Source organism: Mixophyes fleayi, chromosome 1, assembly GCF_038048845.1.
Source record: "Mixophyes fleayi isolate aMixFle1 chromosome 1, aMixFle1.hap1, whole genome shotgun sequence".
NCBI lineage: Eukaryota > Metazoa > Chordata > Amphibia > Anura > Limnodynastidae > Mixophyes > Mixophyes fleayi.
The window spans coordinates 420,396,416-420,417,716 of NC_134402.1; the positions used below are offsets into that span (position 1 = coordinate 420,396,416).

General features: G+C 41.6%; 1 protein-coding gene across 5 annotated transcripts in view; it reads right to left on the reverse strand.

Moving 5' to 3' along the window:
* Window positions 1–21,301, reverse strand: part of IL31RA (interleukin 31 receptor A) — an 83,685-nt gene that overhangs the window by 31,976 nt on the left and 30,408 nt on the right. For all 5 annotated transcript variants that reach the window (XM_075183475.1, XM_075183458.1, XM_075183468.1 and 2 more), the window contains 3 exons: window positions 12,680–12,961; window positions 1,135–1,255; window positions 892–1,052 (listed from right to left, as the gene is read on the reverse strand). In XM_075183475.1, coding sequence (XP_075039576.1) covers window positions 892–1,052; window positions 1,135–1,255; window positions 12,680–12,961 — 564 coding nt within the window. The remainder of the gene's footprint in view (window positions 1–891; window positions 1,053–1,134; window positions 1,256–12,679; window positions 12,962–21,301) is intronic.

Below are 21,301 nucleotides of genomic sequence, written 5' to 3' on the forward strand. Positions count from 1 at the left end.
TCAATTTTCAGACTGCAAAGTAGTTATCCAGACAAAGTAATTTATCTCTCATATTTTGATAACGAATTGACCCTGCTGCCACAACAGTCATTATTTTATTATTTGTATTTAAATCAGCAATCCCACATGGATGACTTGAGATAGAAATTTAAGTACATTTTAAGCATGCATCATTTTTCTTAGCAACCCTCCTACAAATCATTATCTCCTTTTCAAAAGCTCTATGGTTGGCAAACAAAAATTGCTGCCATACACAGCCAGTCTGCTACTTAGACATAGACTTGCAGCTCTCAGCATGTCAGGTTATGGCAGACACAATGTAGACACAGCCAATGACGCATTCCAAAGCCTCACTGCTCACTACATCATGTGCCATGTGACTGTGGTTGCCATGGTAGTGCAGAATCATAAATCATTAATAGCAGTCTGCAGACAACTGAAAATGGTAAATACCAACAAGTGAATTATGCTAAAAAAACACCTGATTTTTTTTCATGGGATTACTGCTTTATCTATCTGACAGGCACAAATCAAATAGTGTGCAGAAACTGCACAATACTTACCTGTCATTATGGGTTTTGATGGGTCTGCAGAAAGATGTTTCCATGCAGCTACACTGCCCTCATCATTTACAGTACATGAGGAACTTTATAAAATATTATTATGTGACCCATAAATATTACGCACCTGTTACACAGTTTAGAGTGGCAAACAACTTAAGAAATCTTTTACATACAATATAATTGCTTTTTCATATTGATTTACCTTGTATATTATATTTAGTAATATTTATTGGTGTATGATACATGGCGTATGGTACATTAAATATAGACGTTGTTGTAGTTTTCAGTTTCTAAATAACTGCAGTAATAAAGAATTCAGATGTGTTACCTAATTTGGCGGTGTTCATTAATATCGGATGGCTCGCAGCTTTACCAAATGCATTCTCCGCCTCCACCTGTACCTTGTATTCACAACCATATTGCTCACTGCTATAGAAAGAGGAGCAGGAATTGTTCCTTGTTCTGCAGAGCATTTGTTTACCGTGTCGCCTGCCAATGAGAAAATAAATTCCAGTAGAGAATCACCACTACTGTTGTTGCAAGTTATGGTAAAGAGAGATAACACACTTACGTTTCTGTAGTCACTGTGAAAGATGACGGATTTCTTGTGTCTCTTCCTGATATCCAAGTACAAGTGAAATTTTGCTTGTGGTAGTAAACACAGGAAATATTCTGAGGAGTTTCTGGTGGGTCTGTAAATAGATTAAACCATCATATAACTCTGAAGCACACATTAGGGGTCATTTGTAAAGTTGCAAAACTGCAATCATGGGCACAAATCCAGTTTTGCGATATGCTCCTAACAGGGCATTCATTACTGAGTGGGGCCCCGATGCAGTAAAGCACCTCACTCTGTGCACACATGTAAAACTAAATGTTGTGTTGTGGTTCAAGATAATTAAATTAGTTACAAGATGCATTTGGGGACCATTCCTGGTTTAACAGGTGGCTGCAGAATCTCTTTTCCCTGCATAACGGGTTAAATTTTACACTAGCTCGGAGGCAGTAGTGATCGGGCTCCGGCCTATACTTTCAACGCAATGGGCCTGATTCTTTAAGGAAAGTAAGGCAAAAAAAATTAGTAAGTTTTCTCCTGGACAAAACCATGTTACAATTAGAGGGGTGCAAATTAGTTTAGTATTATTTTGCACATAAGGAAAATATTGGCTGTTTTTTTCTTGTAGGACACAAATACTCGATAGCTTTGTTTTTACACTGACATTTGAAGTTGATCTAGGACATGCCCTACCCCAATTACTTTCCTTAATGAATCAGGCCCAATGTCTTTTGCAACAACCATGGGAAAAGTACACCATTATGCTCACATATACCAAAGTAATACAACATTCAAATGTACACGTGGAACATTAAATAAAGGCAGCCATGATATCCTTCTCATGTGACTTATTTAAGACATAAATGAGGTTCAAACAAGCAGTATTTTTGGAAGAAAAATGTAAAAAGTTTTAATTAGGGGTCTATCAGATGATAAAACAGGGTTGCTTAAGTTAGAACCTTCAATCAAACTATTTTACAATGCGCTTATATGACCTGTGGAAACTGTATGACCTGAGCCAACTGCCTAAATGCCCCAAAACTGGAAAACATTTGACATACCTATAGTATGTTGTTACAGGGCCCAGCATGAAAACCACGGAGAATAGTTGCAAATGCAAACCAAGCGTCTTTATTTTTAACACCAGTCACACAGGTTATAACCAAATGTAGTTAATGGTAATACAGCTATCACAAGTCCACAGGTACAACAGGTAACGCTAGTAAGATATATTTGCAGATAGGAACAAAATAACTTGATAATGCTCGTTAAATATATTGCAGACAGGAACAAGAGTTCTTGATAATGCTGGTTACCAGGATTAACAGATGAGCTGGAGAATGGCACAACAGGTGAAGTGCAGATTCAGGTTACCAGGTTTAGCAGATGAATTGCAGGCACAAGGAGACTGAATTACCAGGTTAGTCAGGAGGCCCAGGTTAGCCAAGAGGTATGAGAGAATCAGCCAAAAGGAGGGTCAGTCAAGCCAGGGGTCAGAAGTTGGAAAATCCACAATATACCAGGGAGTAAGCAGGAGCAAGGTCAAACGAAGCTGGGGTCTGGGTCACATGTGGAGATGAACGATGATGGAACAAAGCAGGATCCAAATGCCAGGGAGACGTTAGGATGCAAACAGGAGTATCACCAGGGCCGGTGCTAGGGTCCACGGCGCCCTAGGCATTTTTAAAAAAGCGGCGCCCCCCCCCCTCAAAAATCGCCGCCCTCCTCTGCTTACCTTGTCTCACCACCGCCGCCTATCTGCTCCGTCTCCTCCCCTCCACTCACTGACACTAGTAAGTGGAGGGGAGGAGACGGAGCAGAGAGGCGGCGGTGGTGACAAAATAGCCTCCTCCCCCCCTCCCCGTCCATCTGAATGCTGTGCGGTGGCCGTGACAGGTATGGTCAGCGGTCGCCGCACAGTTTTAAAGTATTTCAGAATTCTGTGGCGCCCTCCAGGCGCCCTCCAGAGCCCGGCGCCCTAGGCAAGTGCCTAACCTTGCCTAATGGGAGCGCCGGGCCTGAGTATCACAGAAACTAACAGCAGAGACAAATGAACTGGCACTAGTCTGTGGGAAAAAATCAGTCCTAAAAAGGCCAGATGCAGGTGATCACGATCCAGATGAGATAGTGAGGACTTAACCCCTTGCAGGCAAGGAGTAACTGTCCAGGTATAATAGCAGCACCTCTGGTAGCACAGAGGTACTGCAGGCCAAATTCAGAATAAGGACAGAATCCTAACATATGTCCGTAGGAGTGGGGAGTTTGGTCTACTTGTATGCCTACATAGCCTATGTTGTCATCTCATGTCATGGTGTTAGAATCTAAAATGGTGTTGGATACAAAGTAAAGATATAGAACATGTTGAGCGCCTTTTAGTGGACATGAAATCATCCTTTTCTCTTGAGTTCAAACAAGAAGTATTTGAACCGACTGGTGAAATCTCCTCACTGGGTGAAAGAACAAGTACTTTGGAGATCCAAGCTTGCTAAAATCCAGAATGAAACTGACGAAGAGATGAAAGCCCTGCACTAGGAATAGATTGCTTTGGCAGAAGAAAATAAAAAAAATATCAGGATAAGAGGGATTATGGATATGGTTGCTCGGGAGGACTTAGTTTCATTTCTAAAGAATCTATTTCTGAGGATAGTTTCAACAGTTACTGAGACACAACTAATCATAGAGGCGGTGGGACCTAAAATCAAAGATTCTCCAATGCCAAAAGATGCAGTTTTGAGAATACATGCTTCAGTACTGCATTGAAGTTATGTTTGCAATATTTAGATTTTTTCAGATATTTTGACATGTGCAATAACAAAACAATAAAAATGTATGTAGGCTTGATATCTGTGTACATTCTTTGTAGGTTATATGTATTACTTTATAATTATATATTTTCTTATGAAAACATGATGTGAGATAATAAAAAAAAACAGTTCTAATTAATGATGGAGATGGCCCTTAAGTAGGCAGGACTTAGACGTGACATTTTTACTTTTGACAAAATGTGCATTCCCCCTCTCAGTCCTCAGTACTGCAAATTGTCGCATAGAGGTTCTAACCAAAGCAAAACGGGTATGTGCACCTGTGTATGTACTCAGTGGTTAGATTGCATTTGGGTGCCTCTGTATTTTGCAGTTAGTAAATGACCCTTTTTAACTTTTAAACATTGTATTTTGTATTTTATTTTGCATTTTCTGTTGTATATGATAATCTTAGTAAGTGATGTTTTTAAATTAAAAGAAAATTAGAACATTAAATAACTATTGGAGCACAGAGGTCACTAGGAGCTCTAATTATTAATGAAGTTGTGACAAAAGGAAAAACAGATGGCAGTACCTCATTTTCAACAAACCTTAGCAACGGCCCTTGATCAAGTGGCTCCAGCGACACTACATACTACACATCGACTTCGATGTCAGCTGTGGCACACTACAGCAACACGAAATCTTCAAAAACTTTCCTGTAAGGCAGAACGTCACTGGCGTAAATCTCGCATCTCTAATGACTTTTTCACATATACTTCTATCTACCGCTCCTATTGAAAAGTATGCAGTGCTCGAGACCTGACTGACTGGAATATGTTTAACTAGTCAAAATGGAGTCTGTGGTCACGGATCATCAAAGGTATAAATTTATTATAATCAAATAAAAAACATAAAACTAACCAAATATATTATATATATAGAAACTACCCCCATGAATACATCACAGTGCACTGTGATATATAATACATATGCAAATGACGTTGCTCATGAGTTGTTATTGCAAACCAGCGCTACTAAAACAATGAATAAGACAACTGTCCCGTAGCCAATGCTGTAATGGCAAAAAATATGGAGCGTTTCAGAGTAGTTCCACAAGAATGACAAAGTGCTAACCAGTGCCACGAATGTCAATAATGAATAGTAATGGATCACGTCTGAATGGATAATGATGTGTTAATATCAATATAGAGCTCTATATAGTTCTGAAATTATAGTCACAGATGATATAGGATTGGCGCTCGAGCTCTAATAGTATATATTCAGAGACATGATGGAATCTCAATCTGTATCCTGTATAGATCTTTAATGAGCAGCTCAACTGAGAATACGATGTAGCATATACTCACTGTCTCTGACCGTAGAGAAGATATAGGAAATAACGAGACTGTCACTCACCGGACCGTGAGTGCCTCTGCGCTGGTGCATGGTTCTCTAGCTTTCCTGCAGGCGCCTGTCCTGAGCCGCGGCCGTCCGCCATCTTGATGGACTGCGCATGCGCAGCCTCCAAGAACTCTTATGACCTTTGCTTTTAATCTAATTGGTGGATCAGGCACCTCTCCCTATTTAAGGCACCTGTGCTCATTACATCGTTGCCTGATCTTAAGTCTCATTCCCTGTGAGTCTCTGAAGGTGTCTCCTGTGTCCTGCTCGTGTCTTCAGTTTCCTGCTGATTACCTGATCTACTCATCGGTGGATCTCATACCCGCTACTGACTTCTGTATCCTGCTCGTGTTCTCAGCTGTCTGCTGGATTACCTGCTCCGATTATCAGCGGTTCTCATACCCACTACTGACTCTTGTATCCTGCTCGTGTCTTCAGCTGTCTGTTGGATTACCTGCTCTGCTCACCTGCGGTTCCCATACCCGCTTCAGCCGTTCAGCGCTCCTGCTGTGCCTGCATATCCTCGTGGACAAGCTTCTCTATTCATCAGCGGTATGCTTTCTTGCTATTGACTTTCAACTGTTACCTTGCATATCCGCTTAGGACAAGCTTCTCTACTCAGCAGCGGTATCCATACCCGCTATAGACTAGTAGCTGATACGCTGTATATCCGCTTTGTACAAGCCTCTCTACTCAGCAGCGGTACATACCGCCATAGACTATTAGCTATAACGCTGCATATCTGTTTGGAGCAAGTTCCTCTGTGCTCTCATTGTATTCATACAATTATTGACTCTATTCATTCCTCCACTTATCCTCACCTCGACAAGTCCTCACCTCCTCGCAGTGGTAAAACTTGCTGAACGCAGACCACTGACTTCCCGCTACCTACCTGCACCTGGACAAGTCTTCTCATCATAGCAGTGGTACAACTTGCTGAACGCAGACCACTGACTTCCCGCTACCTACCTGCACCTGGACAAGTCTTCTCATCACAGCAGTGGTACAACTTGCTGAACGCAGACCACTGACTTCCCGCTACCTACCTGCACCTGGACAAGTCTTCTCATCACAGCAGTGGTACAACTTGCTGAACGCAGACCACTGACTTCCCGCTACCTACCTGCACCTGGACAAGTCTTCCCTGCACAGCAGTGGTACAACTTGCTGAACGCAGACCACTGACTCTCCCATTACCTTCCTTCACCTGCTCACGTCCACCCTGCTCTCCGTGGTTGAAACCTGCCTTCCACTATAGCTGCAAGTCGCTGACTCATCTACCAGTATATCTGCAAGTCGCTGACTCATCTACCAGTGTAGCTGCAAGTCACTGACTATCATCAATTCCATTGGCATCCTCTCTCCATCTGCTGTTATATACGTTCCACTATTCACCCTGCTGCCAGAGGACCGCTGTGCAAACTCCGCCCCTCTGGTAAGCAAAGTCAACTGGTGAATCCTGGGCAGAACTCCTAGTGCCCGTGATAGAGACCTGCAACAGGTGCAGACTCCACTGAAGAATTCTCTACTGAGTGCCGCTCAGCTGTGTGTGAGACCGACCTGGCACACTGCTCCTGACGGATGTTTAGGTTTGACTCAGGCTAGGCAAGAATGATATGTGGAAATAATATGATCCATATTAAGGCACTCTCCACTCGAATCCAAATAAACGCACTCTAAGCTGTTTCAGCTCCTGTGACTATCGGCAGGGTCCAAAGTGGCAATAGAAGCACATAATCAAATTTAGAAATAATTGCATAAAAGGTTAGTCAGATAGAAAAGGGCAACTCAGTAGTTAACCCTACACTTCTAACACGTTTCATTACAGAATGTAACTTCATCAGAGGCAATGTTCAAGAAATGCTCTGGACACTGCAAAACAAACACACTTTCAATCTCTTAGCTATTCTCAGCCTTCTAACACCAAATGTCTTTTTAACACATTTAAATCTCTTCTCAATCATCCCACCCTGAACCCTCCGTCTACTATCAGTGCCCAGGATCTTGCTTCCTACTTCAAGGACAAGATTGATAAGATCAGACTAGAAATGGTATCCTCTTCCTCGATGAGCAATCAGCTCAATTCCTTCCCACTACCCTCCGACACCCTCTCTTCATTTGACCCCACAAATGAAGAGGAAATTTCTACTCTCTTCTTATCTTCCTACTCTACTCTACTCTGTCCTTTTGATTCTATTCCCTCGCAATTGGTAGATCCCTGTCTCCTGTGCTCATTTCACCTCTAACTAAAATCTGTAATTACTCGCTCTCTACTGGCATCTTTCCATCACTATTCAAGCACACAGTGATTACTCCTATTCTAAAAAAATAAGATTCTGACCCAAACTCTTTCTCAAATGACCATCCCATTTCTCAGCTCCCGTGCTCCTCCAAGCTTCTAGAGAGACCTGCCTACACTCGCCTCACACGCTTCCTTTCCGCAAACAACCTGTTGGATCCGCTTTAGTCTGGCTTTCACTTTCAGCACTCCACAGAGACTGCGTTGACTAGGGTTGTCAATGATCTGATCACTGCAAAAACTAAACTCTCCTAATTCTCCTGGATCTCTCGGCTGCATTTGACACCGTTGACCACTCTCTTCTCATACAAACGCTGTAATCCCTAGGTCGTCAAGACCAGGCCCGGCGCTCCCATTAGGCAAGGTTAGGCACTTGCCTAGGGCGCCGGGCTCTGGAGGGCGCCTGGAGGGCGCCACAGAATTCTGAAATACTTTAAAACTGTGCGGCGACCGCTGACCATACCTGTCACGGCCACCGCACAGCATTCAGATGGACGGGGAGGGGGAGAGGAGGCTATTTTGTCACCACCGCCGCCTCTCTGCTCCGTCTCCTCCCCTCCACTTACTAGTGTCAGTGAGTGGAGGGGAGGAGACGGAGCAGATAGGCGGCGGTGGTGAGACAAGGTAAGCAGAGGAGGGCGGCGATTTTTGAGGGGGGGGGGGGCGCCGCTTTTTTAAAAATGCCTAGGGCGCCGTGGACCCTAGCACCGGCCCTGGTCAAGACATTGTTCTATTCTGATTCTCATCCTACCTTTCTAATTGCTCTTCACTGCTAATTTCTCTGGGGCCACCTCTGCTCGGCTTCCTTTATCAGTTGGAGTACTGCAAGGCTCAGTGCTAGGTCCTCTGATGTTCTCTATCTATACCGCTTCTCTTGGAAATCTAATAAGTTCCTTTGGATTTCAGTATCATCTCTATGTGAATGATACCCAAATTTATCTATCCTCTCCTGATCTCTCGACATCTGTGTTGTCCCGTGTAACTGTCTTTCTGCCAGTTCATCTTGGATGTCCTCTCGCCAACTCAAACTTAATCTTTCTAAAACAGAGTTAATAATATTCCCACCCACCAACAAGAGCACACCTGACATTTCTATTTCTGTTGATAACATGACAATAAATCCCACCCCACAAGCTCGCTTCCTAGGTGTAATCCTCGACTCACGCCTATCCTTTGTTCCCCACATTGACTCTATATCTAAATCATGTTACATACATCTAAAAAACATTTCCAGAATTCGCACATATCTCACTCAAGACACTGCAAAAACCTTAATTCATGCACTTATCTCCCGCATTGACTATTGCAATTCCCCCCTTACTGGTCTTCCCAAAAACAGACTCAAACCCCTACAATCTATTTTGTACGCAGCGGCAAGATTGATTTTCCTTGCAAATCGTTATTCCTCTGCTGAATAACTCTGTATGTCTCTACACTGGTTGCCTGTTTTCTACCGAATCCAATATAAAATACTTTTACTAACCTACAAGAACATCAACAAAGCTGCACCAACATACATCTCCTCTCTTGTCTCAAAATATCTCCCGACTCGGCAACTCCGTTCTGCACAAGATCTGCGTCTCTCATCCACCATCATTACATCCTCCCATTCCCGGTTACAGGAGTGTGGGTGCAGCCTGTTTTTTTCTGGCTGCACCCACTCTATGGAATTCTCTCCCTCGCACAATAAGACTCTCCTCTGGTCTACAAACTTTCAAGCGTTCTCTGAAAATGTTTAATATAGGTTGCCACTGTTGTGACAGGTACAGATTGGAAGTAGGTAGAATAAGGAGGTGCAGTCATCAATAAAGGATATGATGAGATTGTGGATTATAAATTGAATGGAAACTTGCATGAAGAAGGAACATATTCTGACAATAGCACAAGTGGGAGACAAAGGACTGTAACAGGGGTTGACTATGGATATGGTTCACCAGGCTTGGGACATGGGTAGGTTTTTCAATTATCATTGAAATTCACAAATGAGGGGTGAAAATGGTGAAAGAGAGAAATATATTATAACTATAAAATTATGTTTCATCAGGAATGAAATGAAGAGGGATATGGCAGAAAGTCTATGGGAATACAAACGTCATTAGTGTGAGAAAAAAAAAAACATATTTGGGTATCTGCGGCATAAAGGAAATATTGTAACTGGACATTTGGTTTTTAATTGTGGAGCTGTAGAGTGAGGCCAAGCGGGGCCAAAGGATTAGCCTTGCAGCACCCCAAAAAACATAGAAATTGTGGAAGAGTGTCAAGTCCCATGCGAGTACAGTCCCGGACTTACCCTGCTGTTTGTTCACAAGTTTTAAATATCCCAAGGGCCTCACTGTTTATATGCAGAGGACACCATTTGAGATCACGCCTCGTTTCCAGCATGGCGCGGCTTCTCTGCTGCCCCAGGTTTCTCATACAATCTGATACTGCCATTGAATGGATGCATTCTGCATCCACATTTACGTATTTCCTGCATCTTCTCTGTTTAAATTTTTCCTGTGCTCAGACCGTGACGTTATTTCCCTATGAAAAGCTGGCTGGCCTTCAGCAGGCTACCAGTATATTTAGCTTGTCTCTGTGAGCCAGCATTCTGGATCTTGTTATCTCTATAGCTGCTTTCCTGGCTTTCAGACAAATACCTCTCTGGACTATATCCCGGCTATCCCCTGCAATTGCTATTGCTTGAGTCCTCAGACTCACTTTCTGTTCTTAAAGATACAGTTCCCCCATTTGCTCAAAGACTGTTCCTGTGCACTCCTGCCAATACACAAATCCAGTCATATCACGACAAATACATGAGACTTGATCATAAGAATGTCTCAAGGCTTTGTCACAAGGGTGAAAAGAAATGGGAGTTTGCAAGAGCAGGGTATATTCAACTGCATGTAAGGCAGAGTAAAGATGCACTGAAGAGAATTGTACCTTGGATACTTGGCTATTAGACAATCACTCAAGACTTTTGCAACATAGATATTCATCAGGATGCTAGATAAATTGTTGCAGAGTAAGTTCAAGGCAATACAGACATGGAAAAAGGTTTTGAGAATGACACAAGTATTGGTTTTCATAAAGTTTGCTGCTTCAGTGTTTTTAGACCTTTTTGTCAGATGTTGCTATGGTATACTGAACTAAAATTACAAGCATTTCAGAAGTGTCAAAGGCTTTTATTGACAATTACATTAAGTTTATGCAAAGAGTCAATATTTGCAGTGTTGCGCCTTCTTTTTGAAGACCTCTGCAATTCGCCCTGGCATGCTGTCAATCAACTTCTGTGCCACATACTGACTGATGGCCGCCCATTCTTGCCTAATCAATACTTGGAGTTTGTCAGAATTTGTGGGTTTTTGTTTCTCCACCCGCTTCTTGAGGATTGACCACAAGTTCTCAATGGGATTAAGGTCTGTGGAGTTTCCTGGTCATGGACCCAAAATTTAAATGTTTTAAAGATCCCAGAGCCACTTAGAAATGACTTTTGCCTTATGGCAAGGTGCTCCATCATGCTGGGAAAGGTATTGTTCATCACCAAACTGATCTTGGATGGTTGGGAGAAGTTGCTCTTGGAGGATGTTTTGGTACCAATCTTTATTCATGGCTGTGTTTTTAGGCAAAATTGTGAGTGAGCCCACTCACTTGGCTGAGTAGCAATCCCACACATGAATGGTCTCAGGATGCTTTACTGTTGGCATGACATAGGACTGATGGTAACGCTCACCTTTCCTTCTCCAGACAAGCGTTTTTCCAGATACCCCAAAAAATCTGAAAGGGGATTCATCAGAGAAAATTACTTTACCCCAGTCCTCAGCAGTCCAATCCTTGTACCTTTTGCAGAATATCAGTCTGTCCCTGATGTTTTTCCTGGAGAGAAGTGTCTTCTTTGCTGGCCTTCTTGACATCAGGCCATCCTCCAAAAGTCTTTGCCTCACTGTGTGCGCAGATGCACTCACACCTGCCTGCTGCCATTCCTGAGCAAGCACTGCACTGATCCCACAGCTGAATCAACCTTAGGAGACGGTCCTGGCGCTTGCTGGACATTCTTGGGCGCCCTGAAGCCTTATTCACAACTATTGAACCTCTCTCCTTAAAGTTCTTCATGATCTGATAAATAGTTGATTTAGGTGTAATCTTACTAGCAGCAATATCCTTGCCTATGAAACCCTTCATGTGCCAAGCAATGATGACTGCACATGTTTCCTTGCAGATAACCATGGTTAACATAGAAAGAACAATTATTTCAAGCACACATTTCTTTTAAAGCTTCCAGTCTGTTATTCTACCTCATTCAGCATGACAGAGTGATCTCCAGCCTTCTCCTAGTCAACACTCTCACCTGTGTTAACAAGAGAATCACTGACCTGATGTCAGCTGGTACTTTTGTGGCAGGGCTGAAATGCAGTGTAAATGTTGTTTTGGGAATAAAGTACATTGCCATGGCAAAGAGGGACTTTGAAATTAATTGCAATTCATCTGATCACTCTTCATGACATTCTGGAGTATATGCAAATTGCCATCATAAAAACTGAGGCAGCAGATTTTGTGAAAATTAATATTTGTGTCATTCTCAAAACTTTTGGCCATGACTGTAGAATTAAGCAGCCCGAGTTAAGCTTAGCTGATGATAAACGGGTAAAACCTCCATCTGAGTCTGAAGACTACAAAATATTGAGACTTATGATCTTTAAGGTCATGGTGCAAATACTAATCTGGGTGTTGCCATGACATCTTCCCAACATTGACAAAACCTACCATACACAAATACACAACACACAACGCCTACTTCAGCCACATGTGTTTTGCGCATGCTGCCTGAAAATAAACATTGTATAAATATACTGTAAGTAAGATAGAGGGTGATGATTCATAGATCATATTAATACATATCTTGCTTGAGATAAAAACAGAGGAACACAGTTTTCAACCACATCACCTGAGAGAGTTACAAATGGAGATGAGATGGAAATAAGAGTTCATATGCTCAAACATCAATAATAATATCAGAACATACTGTATAAATGTAAATGTAAGACATTGAAGAGCCAGCAAAAGTGACAGTTAATGCACAGTCACAATAACTTATTGTATAAAAATAAACATTGCATTCTTTTCATCAAGTACTCACATCCAGTCTCAACTTCAATTTCATCTAGGTCTTGTGGTTCAGGTGTGTAGATACCACACTTCACTTTCACAGATGCAACCAACAGATTGTGAATGGTGACACTGCTGACAGTTTCATTTACCCTATCATACTGCAGTGCTGGAGTCAGGTCTGGATTCAATCTCCAAAATATATAACTTGTCAAATTACTCTTGTTCAACTTACAGAAAAACGTGATATTTGAGCCTTTGTGAAGAAAACGCACATGTGGAAATATTTGACCACCTGTTACAAAATCTGAACCTAGAAATTGAAAGAAAAGAAAAGAAAACACAAAAACAATAAGAAATTAAATAAACTCTTTCTATAGCACTTTTAAAAAGTATAACAACACATAAATCATATATGAGAAGCTACAGGGTATTGTGATATTCCTATGGTTAATGTATATGTAAAGTGTTACAGAGCTTGTGCCATGCAAATGTTACTTTTCAGGATGCAATTATGGCTTTACAAGGGGATAAGCAGCTGAGCCATGTTGGACATGAGGTGTGATCTCACCTGTTGTCCACCCAATACTTTTAAGTCAAGATAAGTCGTCAGTATTCTGAACTGTTCATACTAGCTCTGCTTGTGATGGTATTAGATAAAATAACCTGTTTGAAGTTTATTACACTGCTTGAATCTTTTACTGACTTTGTTGCTAACCACATGCTGCTTAGTAAGCAAAGTTGGTGGCCTGATAGTCTATGTGTAAAGGTCACACTTCTACCTTGTTGAGTTTCTTAGCAACTACAATCACTGCTTTTAAAGACATAGCTATTCCATACCTCCCAGCATTTAAAATTCCTAAATCTGGACACTGCCACTCCTCCTCCTAAAGGCCTACATCATGTTGGGGGCATGTCTACTGCATCTGAAGCAGTAGGATGCCCCCATTGTCTCTCTCCTCTCCACTCTTGAATTGTCACATGCATTAGAAGCACCATGGTGAGCAAGGACATAACTCCCAACTTCATGTGATTCAGGATAAATGTGCTGACCTCTGGGCCAGTTCCCTCAAATCGCGGATGTCAGGATGTATGCTATGCTGATTAAATACCAGCATTGTAATGTCTCATCAAGGCTTTTAGTTGTGCAGTCGTTTAGACCACTAGTGATGATAACAAGGTAGACAATTTAATAAAATCAAGAAATGATAAAATACAATTCCAGATCCTAAGAAGAATGCTACCAACCAATTGAGAGCAATTTGTTTTCCATCAGCTGCAGTAGCAACATACAGACTTAGAAGAACAGCAAAAAAAAGTCAAAAGACTGAATAGAACAGATTATTAACAGTTCATAGAAAAATACTTCAATATAGATGATGGAACTATTTCTTTCCCTAAAGATGAATGTGACCCCTGCCTCCACGAGCCTTCAACAAAATGGTTCCGCTGATCAGCTACACTAAAATCGCTGCACTTGGGAGGGAGGTAAAAATGTGGAAGAGGGAGGTTGAGTACTGTGGAGTCCACTGACTCCAATTGCAGAGGAGCAGGAAGATATAAATAGGGAGCAGAAGGAAGGAGGAGAGGCCATTTTGAGTGAGAGTGGAGCAAGAGAAGAGACTGATCAGGATACCAGACCCAGACAGGAGGGCTGGAGAGACATAGGGAGGGACACAGAGGGAGTCTACAGAGATGCAGAGAGTGTCCAGAGTGACGAACACGTTTTGCTAGGGACCTGTGCCAGTGAACCAAGGGATGAGCCCAGTGAAGATTTTTTATTGGGCGTTTGCTACTCCCAATACATTTTTCAGTAAAGTATTTGTAACACTACTGGTGCTCCATGAATCCATGTGAGCACACAATACTCCCAGCAGGAGGTCCATGAGTCTGTTGTGTGCGGCATAGGTGACTTCCAGGGGTGGACTTAGGACACTGGAATCACGAGAGTTCTGTGGATTAGCAGGAAAAAGCTACTAAGAACCTTCCAGTAGCCTGCATTAACAAAAACACTTTGGGCCTGATTCATTATCAGACACATCTGCCGATTTTGTGCAGATCGTACGTAAAAACACACTGCACATACCCAGAACCGGGAGATAAGTACACAAAACAGTGAGTTAAATAAGTACTATTACTTAAAATAATAATGAATTTGTACGCAACACCACTTATGAAACCCTGCGTGTTTGCAAGCAAAAAAGGGAGTGTGATGGGCGGAGACTGCTTGAGTTAATGAAAATGGGCGTCTACTTCAGGATACATAAGAACAATACTCAGTTGTACGCAGCGTTTTCATTAAATCCATGCGCAACACTTAGACAAGCTCATGTTTAACTCCAAAAGTTCAGTTGCGAATAAGACACAAGAATAAAACCATACACTTCTCTCATAACAAACCAATATGAAAACATGTATTTACTTCATTACAATTCAAAAAATAAAATAGATTTTTTAAATAAAAACAGTGTTGATGCACATTTTTAAATCGTGGTATATTAAAAATCCTTTTTTGACCTGTTTGGTGTTCCGTGAGCGTGTTTTTTTTTCTCTCTAAACTGTTTTGAATATTTTGGGAGCCATGCTTCTCTATTTGAAATGCCTGTGGAATTTTTGGAGTGGTTTGCTGTGTATCTCTTATCTGTTTATATATTTCTAAATTGTTTAGATGATGTGGTAAGCTGCTTGTGTCTGTTGTAACTCCACTAATTTTTTTTTTATGGGGGAAGGGTGGGGGAATATTCCCGACCATTTTTTTTATTTAAAAAGGAATGTTTGGTCTTATGTTTTCTTAGGGTATAGGCATGAAAGTACATGAAATATATGTAAGTAATTTGTCCCAGGTGCACTACAGGTCCCAGGGTTCCTGTAGAGGGGACACGTCTGGGCTCATTGAAAATTATGTGGAATGCTGTCAAGAATGCGGTGCAATCACTAGGTAGAGGATCATCTCTCTCCCATAAGGGAGAGACCCAAGCGAGAGCTTGACCGGACAACAGGGAGACTATGTAAGCAACCTTGTTGCTATCAGTCGGGAAGTTGTGTGGTTGGAGTTCAAATTGGATTGAACACTGGTTCAGGAAACCACGAACGACCACAAACTTTAGGATCCCCATCAAACTTGAAGGGAGTTGGTAATCTCAGAGTGGAGGAAGCCGGAGATGATGTCTGTGGATTAGACGGTTCGACCAGAGGTGAGACAGAAGCCGAATATTGGGCAACTTAGAGAGTGTCCAGACATGCAGTCAGGGCTTGAAGACACTGTAATAATTGCCACTGTGTGGCATCGTGTTATTCCACTCTCCCAACTAGATGTTGTAGCATGTCCTTTGCTGATGGTTCTCCAGCAGGATCCGAGACAGGGACCCTCGCAAGGAGGTATAGTCTTAGCGTCGTCTGCCTTGTAGGTTGCGGCCCTCTGGGTAAGTACGAGTGAGACCCATTTGGAGACTTGAAAGGAGATGGCTGATACTTGTAAGTTAAACTGAACTGTGGATTAAGCACGATGAGGACATCCTGAAGAACAGAGAGAGAAGTCATGGGGACAGCGGAGTCCAATACAAAGAATAGTCTGCAGTAAGGTAGCACTGAACTGTAGGCTGTACACAAGGAGGTGACACTGAAGAGCTGAGTGAGGAGCTCCTGGAACAGCGGAGTCCAGTACAAAAGATAGTCTGCAGAGAGGTAGCACTGAACTGTAGGCTGTACACGAAGAGGTGACACTGAAGAGCTGAGTGAGAAGTACCTGGAACAGCGGAGTCCAATACAAAAGATTAATCTGCAGCAATTCAGAAACACAGGAAGCCAAGTCTATCACTTCACAGAGGTTGAACACAAAGAACAGGCACCTGACTTCCTTGTCAAGAGCCTGTTCTTTGTGCGCCCTGGGGATGAAGAGAAGCCAATCAGGGGAGTCCAGGAATGTAATAAAGCTGAGATCTGGTCTGCGCATGGGTAGACTGTAAACCAACGCCGGAGAGAATGCCTACGTGGAGCGCGTAAGTGTGCCGGGACCTGTTTGCGGGCCCGGCGCGTGACAATGATTATGTTGACACAATTATAAGGTTGTTGACTGTCCAACTCCACATGCATAAGCAAAGGTGGAAGTAATAAAAAATATTTTGTTACTTAGGTAGTTTAATTATACAAATTAGACTGGATGTATTTCCGAAAGTAATCATTCAGTCCATAATGCCTTGAAGTTTAAAGGCATTGACAGCTAATGTGGTAATAAATTTGTAATGTATTGAAAATGTGCATTTTTAGCGTATACTACATTTTCTGGTTAATTTTAAGCCATCAATTTAATGTAAATTAGATATTGGCCATGGCCTCACACAACTATAAATCGTAATTTACATAGTAACATTTCTTCACTCACAAACGGAATATGTATTGGCAATAGAGTAATGTTTTTTCAATTTTATAAATAATTTCACTATATAATCATAACTTTACTGGCAAAAATGTATTTTAAAACTATACAAGTTCCGCGATATAATGTTACAAATTTTTGGATGTTGCTTTGTTTTTAGAAGTGTGTACTAACGTTTACTTCTCACCCAACATAGGAAATAATGCGTACTCATTGCACCCTTGGCTCCTCACTCCTATTTTGAGCCCACACACAGAGCGTGATGTTGCGTACAACTTGGCTCATACAGCCACCAGATCGGTCGTGGAGTGGTCCCTTGGCCTTTTAAAGGACAGATTTATGTGCCTTGACCAGTCTGGTGGTACAATAATGCATGGGACGAGCAAAGTATGTGACATCATTGCTCTGTGTGTGGTGTTTCATAATATTGCCATCAGCAGTGGGGCTTCAGGGGTGGAGGCCGAGGTTAATGGGGAGGACGAGGTAGAGGCCGACCCCAGCCCTCCTGTGACAGTGGATGCACACAATACCAGAGAATATGTGTTGGAGACTTTGTTTTAAGGTAACTCATATTTCTATTATTTTAAAAATATCATATTTAAAGTCTCGAAGAGATCAAGCAAACCATAGTTTTTAACAATAAAGTCAAAAAATTATAGTAATTTGTGTTGTAAACAAAACATATACAAATGCATACATCAGTCATTTTCAACATAAAAATTGAATACCTAATAACTCAGAAAAAACAATAGAATAAGGGTGTAAGGTTATCCAAGCATTGATACCCAACTCTTACTGGATTTATGATCTGAGAATTGCTGATGTGAGTTATCTAGTAATAGCACTTTGACCCAAAAAATACTAAAGCTTCACTAATTGGTTTCTTTGATGCAATGCTGAAACTAATGCTTAATTGGACTAACTAGAAGGCCTCATCTGCAACAAAATCTTCCATCAACCATATCCTGTGTTAATAATACTTCTGAATCAATATGTGAATGTTATTTTTGTCGAATGGAAAGTACATATGAAACAGTATTATATTTTTTTCATTATTTTAAGAGACGCAATTTTAATTGGGTTATAAATGGTTATAGCTAACATATTTAGATTGCTTGGATGTAAATGAGAAACAGAGACAACATTATTTAAACAGCTAATGTGTCTCTTTTTATTCTACAGGCCCTACTAGCCAGCTGGAGTATGTATAAGGTGCTGCCAGGGAGGATGGCCAGGAGCAGGGCCAGGAGTAGTCTGATGAGGTGGCCATAGAGGAGGAGGCTGTTGAAGAATGTAAGCATGTAGTGCTAAAAAAGGTTTGCCCTTTTTTGTGTTTGGGGGACCAGCCTTAAAGTGTAATTTTCCGAATAAGTTGATTTAACACCTTGAATTGACCATACACCTAGGCAACGTTAGACAATCCTCAGGTTTCAGACACGATGGACCTACTAAGTTATTAGAACCAAAATGTCACCAACCCAACTCACAATTAAATATATAGAGTCATGGTCAAAAGTTTGGAGAATAACACAAACATTAATTTTCACAAAGTCTGCTGCCTCAGTTTATATGATGGCAATTTGCATATACTCCAGAATGTCATGAAGAGTGATAAGATGAATTAATTTCAAGGAGAGAGGTTCGATAGTTCTGAGGAAGGCTTCAGGGTGCTCAAGAACGTCCAGCAAAAGCTAGGACCATCTCCTAAAGTTTATTCAGCTGTGGGATTGGGGTACCACAGTGCAGAGCTTGCTGAGGAATTGCAGCAGGCAGGTGTGAGAACATCTGCATGCACAGTAAGGTAAAGACTAATGAAGGATGGCCTGGTGTCAAGAAGACCAGCAAAGAAGCCACTTCTCTCCAGGACAAGCATCAGGGACAGACTGATATTCTGCAAAAGGTACAGGGATTGGACTGCTGAGGACTGGGGTAAAGTAATTTTCTCTGATGAATCCCCTTTCAGATTGTTTGGGGCAGCTGGAAAAATGCTTGTCTGGAGAAGGAAAGGTGAGCGCTGCCATCAGTCCTGTGTCATGCCAACAGTAAATCATCCTGAGACCATTCATGTTTGGGATTGCTACTCAGCCAAGGGAGTGGGCTCATTCACAATTTTGCCTAAGAACACAGGCATGAATAAAGAATGGTACCAAAACATCTTCCAAGAGCAACTTCTCCCAACCATCCAAGAACAGTTTGGTGATGAACAATGCCTTTTCCAGCATGATGGAGCACCTTGCCATAAGGCAAAAGTGATAACTAAGTGGCTCGGGGATCAAAACATCGAAATTTTGGGTCAATGGCCAGGAAACTCCCCAGACCATAATCCCATTGAGATCTTATCGTCAATCCTAAAGAGGCGGGTGGACAAACAAAAACCCACAAATTCTGACAAACTCCAAGCATTGATTAGGCAAGAATGGGCGGCCATCAGTCAGTATGTGGCAGAGAAGTTGATTAACAGCATACCAGGGGGAATTGCAGAGGTCTTCAAAAGGAAGGGTAAACACTGCAAATATTGACTCTTTGCATAAACTTAATGTAATTGTCAATAAAAGCCTTTGAAGCTTCTGAAATGTTTGTAATTTGACTTCATTATACCATAGCCAGATCTGACAAAAAGGTCTAAAAACACTGAAGCAGCAAACTTTGTGAAAACCAATACTTGTGTCAATCTCAAAACTTTTGGGCATGGTTGTATATATATATATTATATTAGTCCACCAGAAAGTATGTTATCTGTCTTCTACTGTGTTTAGCAAAACATGACCCTTAGCATGGTCTGTAACGCTTCACACCTTCATCCTGTCTTACTGGGTATACAAAGTACACCCAGTGAAGTAATATATGTTTGCACAATTATTTAATTTGCATCCTTTTTTGGTAAACAGCCAAAGAAGACAGTCATATTGTGATCCAGCATGACCTGCATTCCCACACCTTAAACCATGCAGAAAATCATCCATCAATGGATTTGTTTTTTGTATTTTCTGGCTTATTTTGTGATCATCACAGAAGGACTTTTATACCAGATTTGTCTAAAATTTGCTTTATTGATTGTCCTCTTATTATAACACAATAATATTTTGAAAATAAATATTAGGCTTAAAATGTCTCTCAAATCATTTGCATGGATCTCTCTGCTGCTTAGGACACTGTTGATCACCACCTTCTCCTACACACCCTTCACTCCATTGACCTTTCTGGGTTCAGTTCCTACCTATCTTACCCATCCAATATTGCTTATATCTCTAACATACACACCCCTCAAATCGCACTATGTATTGTGGTCCCACAATGTTTAGTTTTCTATTACAAATTTTATTAGCATTTTACACCTCTTAACTTGGCCAATTATTTAGTTCATTTGGCCTCTACTCCCACCTGTATGCTGATAACAGGCAAATCTATATCTTATCCCCTGACCTCACTCCTTCTGTACTATGTTGTGTAAACCAGTGACTTTCTGCTATCTCCACATGTATGTCACAACACTACCTAAAGCTGCACATGTCCAAACCAGATATAATTATTTCACCTCCTGCCAGAGCCACCACCTGGCCTCAAATCGCCATCACTGTAAATAACAACACAATGTATGCAGTCTAATAAGGCCACAGCTTTGGTGTCACACTTGACTCAACCCTTTGCTTTTTTCCTAACATCCAGACTCTCGACCATTCCTGTTTTCGCCACCTGTAAAGCATTGAGCCAATATGTCCTTTTCTTAATCAACATATTTCCAAAACTCTTAACCATTCTCTCATCATCTCCTGTCTTGAGTATTGTTACCTCCTGCAGGCTTGCTTTCCTGACACACAAACAGTATATCCACACTCTCTCAATGCTCCACATCTGCTACACCCCTTTGCAAATCTTTACACTGACTCCCTGTCTTCCACAGAATCAAAATGAAAATACTCACCCTTAGCTACAAAGCCACCAACCACACTACCCCTGTCTACCTCTAAAAAACCATGTCCAAAGAGTCTCCCTCCTGCGACCTGCGCCTTGTCTAGTCTCATAACCAACTCTCACTCCCACCTACAACACTTCTCCCATGCTTCCCCCCACTTATGGGAATCTGTAGCATGTTCTATCAGACTTTCCAACAGCCTTCAAATCTTTAGACGGGCTTTGAAAACAAATCAGTTTGTTAGAGGTGAGCTTAGCCTCGATAACACTAATCATAGTCATCCACCCTCACAACTGTCTCTATCTCTACTTGCCCTCTTCCACTTTGAATGTAAGCTCTCTAAAGAGCAGGCACTTAAGGCACTT